This window comes from Zootoca vivipara, chromosome 6 (assembly GCF_963506605.1).
Source record: "Zootoca vivipara chromosome 6, rZooViv1.1, whole genome shotgun sequence".
NCBI classification, from domain to species: domain Eukaryota; kingdom Metazoa; phylum Chordata; class Lepidosauria; order Squamata; family Lacertidae; genus Zootoca; species Zootoca vivipara.
Genome location: NC_083281.1, coordinates 10,962,242 through 10,975,047, shown reverse-complemented (window position 1 = coordinate 10,975,047; position 12,806 = coordinate 10,962,242). Strand labels below are relative to the sequence as shown.

Genomic DNA, 12,806 nt, shown 5'->3' with positions numbered 1-12,806 from the left:
ATGGACCTGGGATAGCTCATTTGGTAGAGCATTTGGTAGAGCACAGGTTCGAATCCTGTGTTGCACAAAAGATTCCTGCATTGCAGGGGGTTGGACTAGATTACCCCCATGGTCCCTTCCAAGTTTTCAATAGAATGATACAATAATAATGATGACATTGCTTTGTGAAGAAGTAATAATAATAATAATAATAATAATTTTAAAAAAATTATTTATACCCCGCCCTCCCCAGTCAAAACCGGGCTCAGGGCGGCTCACACCAATAAAATTACAATAAAACATAAAAAGCAATTGATTAAAATACAGTATTAAAATTTAAATTTAAAATGCAGCCTGATTTTAAGTAGTCCAAAAAATCCAAGCCATGAGGGAGGAAAACACAGGGGTCAGACTAAGTCCAACCCAAAGGCCAGGCGGAACAGCTCTGTCTTGCAGGCCCTGCGGAAAGATGACAAATCCCGTAAAAGTAGTACAGTGGTACCTCGACTTACGAACGACTCGACAACCGAATTTTCCGACTTACAAATGGGGGTAATGTCCGCGCTCTTACGAATGTCTCGACATCCGGAAAAAACCGCGGCAGTTTTAGATAGGGATTTTTCGGCTTAGGAATTTTTAGATAGGGTTGCTTCGACTTGCGATTTTTTCCGTTTTCAATGCATTCCTATGGGAAATCACGTTTCCAATGGCATTTTTCGACTTACGAATTTTTCGACTTACGAAGGTGCCTTCGGAACGGATTAAATTCGTAAGTCGAGGCACCACTGTATTTACTTACATAAGCTCGGCCTTGAAGCAGGAAGTACAGTAGCAAAATGAAGGCAGACTTACAACCACTATCTAAGTTACAAAAAATGGTGCCTGAACTAGGCATGCATGTGTGGAGGCATGGCGAAGAAAGAGAGAGATGCTGAGACAGGAAGGAAGGGTTTAGTGCTACAGCTTCCTGCCAAGACAGACAAAGGAAGTGATCTCAGGAAGAGCTCCCTCTAGCAAATTTTGTAGGAAACCTCTGTGAACCTTTGCCCCTTCGTGTGACCATCTGGCAAAACATGAATTGTTGGGTCAATTGCAGTAACGCCCCACAAGTCATACAACAGAACAGCTATGGGGAGTGGGGGTGGCTTTTTTTATTTTCCAGCAGAGAATTCTGCTTCCAAGGTCCTTTTGGGAATGTGCGGGGTTCTCCACCAGCCGCCAACCATGGCTGTGCCTCCCTATTCCCTCTCCCTCCCACCCCCTAGGTGCTCGTCAGGGAAGAACTGCAGAGAATCCGCTACAAGTTCAATGCACCCATCCTCCGTGGTTCCGTCGCCCAGTACTTGTGGCAGTATGTCTCGTGGACAAAGTGCTCGGCCCTCTGTGGCGGAGGTAAGACTCTTTATTGGAAGGGCCCAGCTCAGAGGTGCGGCAGCGGTATGCATGCAGGAGGTCCCCGGTTCCAGTCCTGGATTAAACCCTGTGGAGGCCACTGGGTAGTCGAAATCTGGGGGGGGGGGGCTGTGCAAATTATCTCCTAATATGTTGTTGATTTTACCAACCAACAATTTCAATAAACCAATTTTATTTCAATATCAAATCAATCTTATATTGATCTGTTGTCGTGGAACCCCTAAAAGGCTTGGGGCCCATAGGCTGGTGCCTACTCTGCCTATTTGGCAATCCAGCGCTGCCCGGTTCGAACCATGGCATCTCCAGGTAGGGCCCCTGTCTGAACCCCTAGAGAGACCCTGCCATTGTTGTGTCGACAGCGTTGTAGAGACTCTGCTAAGCTCGGCAGACCTTTGGGAAGACTTGCTCCACGGCAGATCCCCATGTTCCAATTTAAGCCATACAGAATTGTGAGGACTAGAATCTTGCTTTATTTATAGGAGAAAGGCCATCGCTCAACTGCAGAGCATCTGCTTGGCATGCAGTAGGTCCTGGGTTTGAATCCCCAACAGCATCTCAGGTGCGGCTGGGAGCAAACCCCACCTGAACCCCTAAAGAACTGCTGCCAGTCAGTGAGCTGCTAGACAAACCAGCAGCCTGACTCAGTAGAAGGAAAAATCCCGTTCCTGTTTTGGGAACACAAGGACTTGAAAGCAGTTGCTTTACATTGGAAAGGTCCCAGGTTCAATCTCCAGGTCAGTGTAGTCAGCTCTGAGCCAGATGAACCTTTGCTTCTATCCACACATCTTTTTGAAAACACACATTTTATGGGGATTTGAGGGCAGGCAGTTCCTACCATTGAAAAGCAGACTGTTTGGCTAGGGGGGTGTTATGGAACGGGGGGGGGGGGCAGGAGTGCCAACTTGGCCCCGCTACCGTGGGTGCCTGGGACCATGGGTGTCATGCAGCATGCAGGGCCCTGGCATTGAAATTCCCTTCAAGGGGAATTTTGTGGGTGCTCAAGCACCCAGGGCCCCAGATAGTTGGCACCTAGGGTGTGGGGAGTGAGTGAGAAGGTGCTGCTGTTTCTCGCTGCTCAAACCTCAGCATCCTCACTCAGCACCATCCTTACAGGCAGCCAGGTCCAGCCCGTCGTCTGCCGCAACCAAGCCGACAGCTCCACAGTCTTCAACCACCTCTGCAGCCCCGACACTAAGCTGCCCGAGAGACAAAGATTGTGCAACACTGAGCCCTGCCCGCCGGCGTAAGTTAGATGCTTTTTTTGCGGGGGGGGGGGCTGCATCCTAGGGGGAGGGGCACTCCAAAAGAAGCCCAGTGCCCAGTAACCTCAAGGTTTGATTGCTGCAATGCGTTATACGTAGGGCTGTCTCTGAAGATGGTTCAGAAACTTCAGCTAGTGCAGAATTCAGCATCCAGGTTGCTCATCAGGGCAAAATGGTTTGAGCATATTCTGGTCCAACTGCACTGGCTGCCAATTAGTTTCCAGGCCCAATCCAAAGTGCTGGTTTTGACCTCTAAAACAGCTCAGGGCCGCAATACTTCCAGGACTGCCTCTTCCCATATACCGGTAAACCATCCCAGACTCTGCGTTCATCATCTGAGGCTCTTCTTTATGTGCCTCCTCCGCAAGAAGTGCAGAAGGTGCCAACACGAGAACAGGGCCTTTTCTGTAGTGGCTCCCTGTTTGTGGAAATGCTCTCCCCAGGGATGCCCACTTGGCGCATTCATTAGTCACCTTTAGGTGCCAGGCAAAAATGTTCCTGTTCTCCCAGGCCTTGGACTGAGTGACATCCGATGGCCTTTTAAAATGTGTTGGGGGGGGTATTGGGTTTTTTTGTTTTCATTTTTATTATGTATGCTGTGTTTTTATATTGTAATCTTATGTTGTAACTTCCCTGAGACCTGCAAGCACAGGGCAGTATACAAATTTAAATAACAACAACAATCCAATTGAGGCAGGGAAAATACCAACTCTCCCCTCCACCAAGAAAACATTTGAGGGTCACTTGTTTTTACACACCTATGCATCCCTTTCCCTTTCTTTTTAAAATATTTATTTATCTTCTCCCCGTAATGCATTGTGAAAACCTGTATTGCCCTACATACACCACAACTTAGAGCAGAATGCATCTTAAGTGATCCACACGTCAGTATAAACCTTTGGCTTTTGGTTTCTTGGAGGATTTTTGAATGGGTGAAAGCTCCACCATTTTCCCAGAAAGGTGTCCTGGGTACTTCATTCCACTTGCCAATCTTAATTTGTGAGTCAGTCCCATCCCCCTGTAGGGAATACACCATCCTTTTTTTGAACTGAATCCTTCCAGAATGCGGCTATAACCATCCATGCAGCCTCTGATAGAAATCCAGTTAGTGGTTTATCCACCAAGCCCTGATTCTAATTTAAATACAGATTCTGTAACATACGTTCCTAAGAACATCAGAAGAGCCTGCTGGATCAGCCCAATGACCCACGTAGTCCAGGATCCTGTTCTCACAGTGGCTAAGCAAGTTGCCTGTGTGGAAGCAGGATCCAAGCACAAGAGCGCTCTCCCCTCCTGCGGTTTACAGCGAACGGTATCCAGAAACATTGCCGCCTCCATCTGTGAAGGCAGAGCACAGCCATTGTGACTAATAGCTAGGGCTGGGCAATATCTGGTTTTCAACATCACAATATATCACTAGATAGATAAACGTCACAATTTACCACTAAGGATGGAGCTAGGTAGAGGCATTGGCTGGCTGCACGGTTTTTCCCACATTGTGATTTTTGCATAACATGCACAAACACACACACATCATGATTCACAACATATTGCCAAGTCAAAAACTATGAAACTGATATCATTATTCGGACTTCAAACTATATTGATATATTGCCCAGCCCTAGCCATCAATAGCCCTCCCCTCCATGAATTGGTCTTTCAAATATCCTCTTTCAAAGCTGGCAGCCATCCCTGCGATGAGGGATTTCCACAGTTTAATCATGCGCAGTGTGGAAAGGGACTTTATTTTATCCACCCTGAATCTTCCAATGTTCAGCTTCACTGGATGTCCATGAGTCCTAGTGTCAGGAGAAAAAACTTTCTCCATGCCACACATAACTTTATAAACTTCCATCATGTCACCCCTTCCTCGCCTTTTCTCTAAAATGTCCCAAACTTTGCAGCCTTTCCTCATAGGGGAGTCGCTTCCTCCCCTTGGAAGCTCTGGAGACTTTGTGACATGCCCGTGAGAGAATTTACTTCTCTCATTTAAACCCCGAAATTTCCCACCTCTGGGCATTTGCACTGCCAGGGCCTGTAGCTGCCCCCTCTTCCCGCACCCTTCCCAGCACACAGGGAAAGCAAGCTTATCCTTTCTGCCTCTCGCCTCCGTCAGCTGGGTGATCGGGAACTGGTCCGAGTGCAGCCGCAGCTGCAACCAGGGCGTCCGCACCCGGAGCGTGACCTGCCGGCGCAAAATCTCCACAATGGAGGAGAAGATCCTGGATGACACCTCCTGCAACTCACCACGCCCCCGCGTGCTGGAGCCCTGCGACAACCAGACCTGCCCCCCAGAATGGGCCGCCCTTGACTGGTCTGAGGTAAGAGCCTCTGTGTCTTGTTAAATGTCTAATACGTACTGAGCATGGTACACAAGCACACACACCAATTAAACAAGTGGCTATACAAGGGGTCTCTAACACCCAGACAGTGGTTCCCACTGTTCTTTCAGCAAAAGCGGGATGAAAACCTCCAGTTTCACAAAAGATAGGGCTTGGCTTTAGGTTACCTCAGGGCACTTTATCTAAAGCCCCTTACCGCCAGTGGGATTCCCCTCTCATGGATCCCTACTGCTCTGGTTAGCCTTTCCCTTGGGCAACTTTGTGGCTTTCTTGGCTTCACTGACCAGCCCTTACTATGTCAGTAGTACTTTGAACTAGCTTCCTTTCCTGACCCCAGGGAAGGTTGGTTTTCTTCTTAGTCACACAACTGGAGGAACTGACACACTGCTGGAGTCGAATTAGTGTTTTGGCACATTTTTAACTTTATTTATTAACTTGACAACATGGATTTCACTGGTAACTTATAGCGCATTCCTCTCATTATAGGACACAGACGTAATATAGCATTTCATCCCTCCAAACCTAACCTCCTCACTCCTCACACTCCCTATCCACCTTCCCCAACTGACTCCCCCTAACGGTTATCCCTCTTTTGGAGAACTGCCTATCATTGGAGGGGTAGTTTATCCCCCAATGCACCGGAGTTCTCAGCAAGCACTAATCCGCCACAGCTATCCACTGTCACGACCAAACGTTTGGGTCATGTGCCAGACGAGCTGCTTGGTTCAGCTCAGCTATCCTATCCAATCTCTCTCTCTCTCTCTCTCTCTCTCTCTCTCTCTCTCTCTCTCTCTCTCTCTCTCTCTCTCTCTCTCTGCCCCAGTCCATAACAGCATCCTCTCTCTACAGTGCACCCCAAACTGCGGTCCCGGCTTCCGCCACCGAATCGTCCTCTGCAAGAGCGGTGACCACACCTCCACCTTGCCCACCTCCCAGTGTCCCGAGGATGCCAAGCCCCCAACCAGTATAAGGTGCAGCCTTCGGCGTTGTCCACCCCCGCGGTGGGTCACCGGCGAGTGGGGAGAGGTATGGAACTGCTGCTCTCTTTCACTTACGAGAGCTGCCAAGGACTGTTCCACTAGGCCAAGCCACTGCGGGGAGTCTCAACCAGAGGCAAAGAGTCAATGGAGGTCACTAGAGCTGCTCCACCATCTTGGTTGGGTCAGACCAATGGTGAAGGGGATGGGGAGCCATACTGAGCGGGTCAAACCAATGGTGAAAGCACTGGGGAGCCATATTGGTTGGGGCAAACCAAGGGTGACGGGTTGAGGAGTCAGTAGATAATCCAACAGATAAACAGGAATGTCCTCAGGCAATTCCTAAATGTTATATAGTACTTATTTATTTTATATTTATTTCATTTAGGGGGAAATGAGAGTGCAATCAGAGTTTGAAAGTCCAAAATTTTCTATCTCTATCTATGTGCTTCTTGTGTTTCTATTTAAATCATGAGGACTACGATCCTACTCCGTACTGCTCCGTACTCCGTACTACTCCATCCTAACCCTCCTGCACCTTCCTTCCTTCTTCCCCAAAGTGCTCTGGGCAGTGCAGTTTTGGCCAGCAACACCGTTCGGTCCAGTGCATGACCCACACGGGGCAGCCCTCCGGGGAGTGCGTAGAAGCCCTCAAGCCTGCGGCGGCACAGCAGTGCGAGAGCAAGTGTGACTCGGGACCCACAGAGAACCCCGAAGGTACTTGCGTGCTGCTCCAACATTTGTATCAAGCACACAGGGGTAGGGGTGGGGGGTGGTGGCAAAAAAAGCTCTGTTCCCCATGAGACAAAGCTATTGTGACCTAACTGAGGACCTCAGGGTGTCTTGAGGCCTAAATAAACTGCCTTAGTCCCAGACGAGGAATGCTTGGGAGCAGAGTCCTCTGACGATGGCAGCGACGAGGAGGAGATGGACCTGCTGCGTGGTCCACTTTATGCAGATGCCTTGTCACCCGTCCCTTGAACCCCAAAGAGACCGTCCTTAGCTGCCAGGCTCCTCAAAGGATCAGGAGAGCCCTGAGGAGACCACCCCCACAGCTAGAACCCTTAGGGCCTAGGAGGGGCTGGGGTCTCTAGTCAACAAATACCTAGCCCAGCCATCCGAAACCCCTTGCCTACCTGGCAGTGAGTTCCACACCTCAACTCTGTGGTGCTTGAAGAAGTCCTTTCTTTCATCTGCCCTGAATCTTCCAGCATTCGGCTTCCTCTGACACCCACCGGTTCTAGCGTGACAAGAGAGGGAGTGAAACTTCACTCTCTCCACGCCGCACATGATTTTGTAAACTTCTTCATGTCCCCTCTTACTCTTGACCCACAAACATCACACATTCTCTTTTTCTCCATTTTCTTCCTCTCCAGAATGCAAAGATGTGAACAAGGTCGCCTACTGCCCTTTGGTGCTAAAGTTCAAGTTCTGTAGCCGACCTTACTTCCGACAGATGTGCTGCAAAACCTGCCAGGGGCGTTAAACTGGCATCGGTGGCTGGGGGGGCACACTTTCAGCGCCTCAAGGAAATCGGGAAGGCTTGGGTCAAGGGGTGGCTGTGCCCTTCCCCCACCCCACCGCCCATCCCTTCCCCGAGGACTGCCAACGAGCGGGCAAGAATCTCCGCACCTTCTGCAGAGGGTGGGGGGGGCGCAGCAAAGCGCAGTGCGAGGGGCCGCTGTGCCTCAGGCAGAGGACCTGGGCGAGGCGCTGTGGAGTGCATTACTTGAAACTCTGACATTATTATTTATTTTAGTATCACAGCTGGGTGCCGCTGTCGCCCTGCCCACCCGACGGTGTAGGAGTAGCCCACCTGAGTCACTAGTGCCCCATCAGCATTCCCCCCCCCCCATTTTTCCAGCCCCAGAATTCTCCTCTACTCAGTGGGTTGGCTGTTGCGAGCCCCATAGAGGAGGCGTAGCACAGGAGTCTGGGTCTGGGAGTCGGAGGCAGAGCACGGCAGGGATCCCGAGCTGCAGGTGAATGGCAGAGAAAAGAATACAGCAAGGCCTCAAGGGAAATCCCTTATGATCCCTTTGGGACCATGCATGCTTGAGACTCGCTTAAGAGAAACAAGCGGGTGGCAGGATCTTCCCTGCTCATCTCCAGGTCTGGGGTTGTCCAAAGCTGCCAAAGGAGGAAGATCCAGGAATTTGGACACAGACCTCTTGTTTTCAGAGCCCGGGGGTTTGCGGCCAAATCGGAGCCTGCAAGTGGGGGAAGATCCTAGGATATTTTAGAACTGTTTGTGTCCCGCTGAGATTTGGGGAGTACATGCTTCCATGGTCTTCCCTTTGAACTTGCGGAAGTGAACAATAAATTGGTGCTTTGAGGGGGAACTCTTTCACCTCACTTGGTTTCTCACAAACCTGATGGAGGTCCCTTCCTGTCCTGGGAGACTCGAAACTACAGTAAAGCTGCGTGTGTTTCGATTCCAGAATTATCTTTTTAAGAAGGTGCAGGACAGCATGCCAAATTCCAGAGCAATCAAAATTAGACAGCGGGGTGGGGGAGTTGCAGTGGCACAAAATTCTTAGGAGTGCACAATTTCAAAATAATAATAGTAATAGTAACAGCTTACACAGAAAATCTCCCAATGTTTGCATGGGCAGATTTGGGTGGCGGCTGGTTGCTAGGGTGCCCTTTGCACAAGCTTTCGAAAGATACCCTCTCCTGACCAATTCCTTGTCCCGCTGTCCCCGTGCTTGTCTCAAGTGATTTGAGATGTGCACATCGAAGAGACAGAGGTCAACATGGCAGAGTCTTTTGTTGACTTTATTCAATACGGGATTGGTGGAAGGGACTCGGGGAGTGCTAATGTTCCACAGGTTGCCCTGGGCACTGGCAACCCATGCTATGCCACTGGGAGGCTGGTTGGCTCACCTTTGCCCCTTTTGTGGATCTCACATGGCAAACCCTCTCCCTCTCCCATCTGGTTGGAGATCGCCCTCACCCCACAGAGTATGCCACAACCTGCTGATAAGTCTAAGGGACCTGCAGGATTCCACTCATCCAGGTGGGGCAATGTATTACTCATAAACTGTTTCCCATTCCCTCAAAATTTCACTGAATCCAGTTCAAATTTCAGCTTCGGTGATACCCAGCAACAGTTTTGGATTTTGGCTGCCAGCAAAATGTTGGTCACTTGCTCTCCTGGACACAAGCAGACGGAGATCCATCATTTCGCCAAAGGGACCTTCCTAGCTGATAGTTGGGTGCTGGTTTTCTTAATCTGCTCAGAGCGCCCTCTGGTGGGCAGGGTCAGATTTCACCATTTCATATATAAATATATACAGATATATTGTATTAATATTGTTATTATAGAAGTTGTTTAAAATCCCGTTTCCACGATGAGAGTGAGCGAGCGAGAGAGAGAGAGACAGAGAGAAAGAGAGAGAGAGAAATTACAGCATGATTTTTACAATAAAAAAAACTACCTACCACCCCTGGTTCTGAGCTATTATGAATTAGCATCTATGTCTGGTGTTGGGGAGATGTAAAAACATATGGTTTTATCCTATTTTAGTTCCACCCGAAATAGACGCATTGGCATTAATGGGCATGGTGAAGTTGAGGTTTGTTCTGTGCTGAGTTGGGTACAACCCTGGATTTTAAACCTAGTAATAATTGGTACCTCATGTCAGCTGGCAACCCTGTCTTTCTCTCACCCTGGCCTCTGGGCTCCTTGTCTCTTTGTTCCTTTGACTTTCATCCCTCAGCACCCATGTAAAGTTTCATTCCCAGCCAAACTGACAACTTCCCTTTCCCTCACAGAGCCTGGACGGCAGGAATCCCACTGGTAGCAGTACATTCTGTGTTACATCCACACACCCAGTGAGTGCCACCAACTCTAGTGCAACTCTGGTGCAACAAGGGACTGGTCTCTAATTGGGGGGGGCAGCGGGGGGTGTTTCAAAATGCAAAATTTAACTGGAGCAGATTGCATCCTTAACCCTTCGTCCACCCTTATTTTGCCATCAACTTTTTAAGAGGACAGACCTTTTAGGCACACACAAACAAAAAATATTCTTCATTGCAAACTTATGTTCTTATAATTTACTGGGGTTAAAGACCCCCAGCTTTCCATCACATCTCTATTAGTTTAGGTTGTTTGTTTGTTTTCTGTGCTGGTAACTGTTCCCAAACAGAGTCATTCTGACCATTATTTTCATGTAATTATTTGTACATCATCACAATTCACTGTTGTTCGAACCATGCCATTGCACTGTCACATTAGCAATTTTTAATGTTTATTTAAAAAAAGGAAATGAGCCACATTCTGAACTAGTAACTTGGTGCGGGGGCACTAATTAACTTTCAGAACCCGGTTTGACAAGAGTCATTCTAACCTAGAGGTTCAGGTTTGCATCGGCCCTTCTTTTTATGATTATGATTCATTGCAGTTGGGGGCACCATCACACTAGAAAGAGCTTTTTCACAGAATCCAAGAGTCATACAGCTGTGGAGTTGGGAGGGACCCCCGAGGGACATCTAGTCCAACCCCCTGCAATGCAGGAATCTCAGCTCAAGCATCCATGAAAGATGGCCATCCAAGCTCTGCTTCGCAACCTCCAAGGAAGAGAATCCACCACCTCCCGAGGGAGACTTCCACTGTCAAATGGCTCTTGCTGTCAGAAAGCTATTCCTGATGTTTAGTTGGAATCTTCTTTCTTGTAACTTGAAGCCATGGGTTCGAGTCCTACACTCCAGAGCAGGAGAAAACAAGCTTGTTCCCTCTTCCATGTGACAGCCCTTAAGATATTTGAAGATGGCTATCATGTTTCCTCTGTTTCCTCTTTTCCAGGCTAAACGTACCCAATTCCCTCAAACGTTCCTCATCTGGCCTCATTTCCAGGCCTGTGTCTGTGTATGTAGTTTTAGATCCCCCTCCTGAACAGGAAACTTGGAGGAGGGGGATCAATTAACTATTAACTGCTTCAGCCAAGATTCCTGCATTGCAGGGGGTTGGACTAGATGACCCTTGGGGTCCCTTCCAATTCTACAATCCTATTCCGGCACTGGGTTCGAGAGCGTCATTCTGAAATAAAAGTGCAAGTTTTGCACTGACTCTTCTCAGAGGCCCGTTACCTGCACAACTCTGCACAACTCTGAAGGAGGAAGTAAGGGGGAGATGAAGGCGGGGGGGGGGGGGTGAAGGCCGGATAGAGGAACTTGCTCCGACACTGGTGAGCTTCCACTTCTCTCTTGCTGCCTGCACAGCTCTGAAGCTCATCGCCGAGAGATCTCTCCCTGCTTGCTCGTTGCCCTGCCAGGAATGCATCTATGACCCACAGAGAACCTCAGTGACCCATCTCGGGGGGCGAGGGGGTCTCGGCACCAAATCTGGAGAGTGGGCAGAGCAGAGATCATGGTAAGTCTGTGCTGAAGGGTGGCAAGGTGAGCTGTGGCGTCCTGTTTTGGGAACCGGTTTGCCACCCAGCTTGCACTGCTCAAAAAGGAAAAATGGACCGAGTACCAGAGGTGTCTGGCGTCAGGGAGGGGGGGGTTGGCAGGGGTAAGTCTCCCACACCCCCAAATTCCCTGACAAATTGCTTGCCACTTGTTGCTTGGACCGCTGAGGTTGCTTGAAGGAAAGTTACCGCTTGGCATCCACTTGGCATGAGAATTTGGGGAGGGAAATAAAAGTTCTAGTCCTCAGCATGCTTACTCAAAAACTCAAATCGATGGGGGGAATCAAGGGGACTTATCTCAGATAAAAGAAGACGGCACCATTATATATGTGTGTGTGTGTGTGTGTATTCAGAGGTGATGGATTAAATTGCACTTACCCAGGCAAAAATGAATTTTGCCACTTCTGTGTCTGGTGCGATGCTTCTGTTTTTTGTGCAAGGATGTGCAATTCAGATGCATGTGTATTTCGGTCCTCCTGATTCATTCCAGGGTGGGTGGTGTTCTTCGGCTGGTTTGCTAAAAATAAAAAAGGCAAAATTAAGCTTCCCTGTCCAAAGGAGACGTCTAACCCAGCAGGCCTTACTTGCAGCCTTCCCAAAAGCAACTTGAGGAACTGCTGGGCTGTAACCTCAATTGTATGTGTTTCGGCATAAGAAGGTGCCTGGGCAGCTCAAGCGGCTAGTCCTTGTGAGGTCCATGATGGGGTGTGTAACAGAGAACCACTTTCTGCTCTTTTTCACTCCCCTGCCACTCTGCCATCCATCAGTTGCATCCCGCTGGGTTTTTACTAAGAGTAGACACATTCAGAGTCACAGGCCTAAGTTAGTCATGTCCACTCACTTCAGAGGGTCTACTCTGTGGTTAAAGGCGAATACAATACCAACCCTTTGAACGATCTGAGGTAGAAGCCCTGTTTCAAGCTACTGAAGGGGCAGATTCTGTTTTCACTACCGTATGTTGTTATGGTACTGCTGCATATTCCTGCATTGCAGGGGGTTGGACTAGATGATCCTCGGGGGCCCTTCCAACTCTACGATTCTAGGATTCGGCTGCTGAGACCTACCTTTATCCTGACGTTCTGTTGTGTAGTTAAAGACAGAGTAAATTCAACCCCAAACTGGCACATATTTGGGTCCATGTTCAGATGAACTTCTGGGGCATAGCCACACTGAAGCTAGAACACAGAGTTTAAGAAACGTCTAGTAGAGAGAAAGTGGCATGAAAAAACTTTTTGTTCTCCCTCTCCCGTGATCCTCGAACCCTGGGGTGTCCCTCACCCATCAGGAGATTCAGAACAATCGATTCAGAATGAACAAACTTGGCAGTAGATTCAGGCCAGAATCTCAGACCAGTCGTCCAAGTTCTGCATCGTGTTCTGTGCCCACTGCGAAAGCGGGCAGTGAGTAGATAATCTGAAG

At 48.9% G+C, this 12,806-nt stretch overlaps 2 protein-coding genes across 2 annotated transcripts in view; both read left to right on the top strand.

Moving 5' to 3' along the window:
• The window catches only part of ADAMTS10 (ADAM metallopeptidase with thrombospondin type 1 motif 10), a 41,841-nt gene extending 33,830 nt beyond the window's left edge, over nucleotides 1–8,011 (top strand). The window contains exons 20-25 of the mRNA XM_035120628.2: nucleotides 1,245–1,371; nucleotides 2,506–2,635; nucleotides 4,771–4,975; nucleotides 5,846–6,022; nucleotides 6,534–6,690; nucleotides 7,350–8,011. Coding sequence (XP_034976519.2) covers nucleotides 1,245–1,371; nucleotides 2,506–2,635; nucleotides 4,771–4,975; nucleotides 5,846–6,022; nucleotides 6,534–6,690; nucleotides 7,350–7,459 — 906 coding nt within the window. The 3' untranslated portion in view covers nucleotides 7,460–8,011. The remainder of the gene's footprint in view (nucleotides 1–1,244; nucleotides 1,372–2,505; nucleotides 2,636–4,770; nucleotides 4,976–5,845; nucleotides 6,023–6,533; nucleotides 6,691–7,349) is intronic.
• Nucleotides 8,012–11,152: 3,141 nt separating this feature from the next.
• The window catches only part of MYO1F (myosin IF), a 51,386-nt gene continuing 49,732 nt past the window's right edge, over nucleotides 11,153–12,806 (top strand). Inside the window, exon 1 of the mRNA XM_060275408.1 lies at nucleotides 11,153–11,347. Within this exon, the coding sequence (XP_060131391.1) occupies nucleotides 11,345–11,347 (3 nt within the window). The 5' untranslated portion in view covers nucleotides 11,153–11,344. The remainder of the gene's footprint in view (nucleotides 11,348–12,806) is intronic.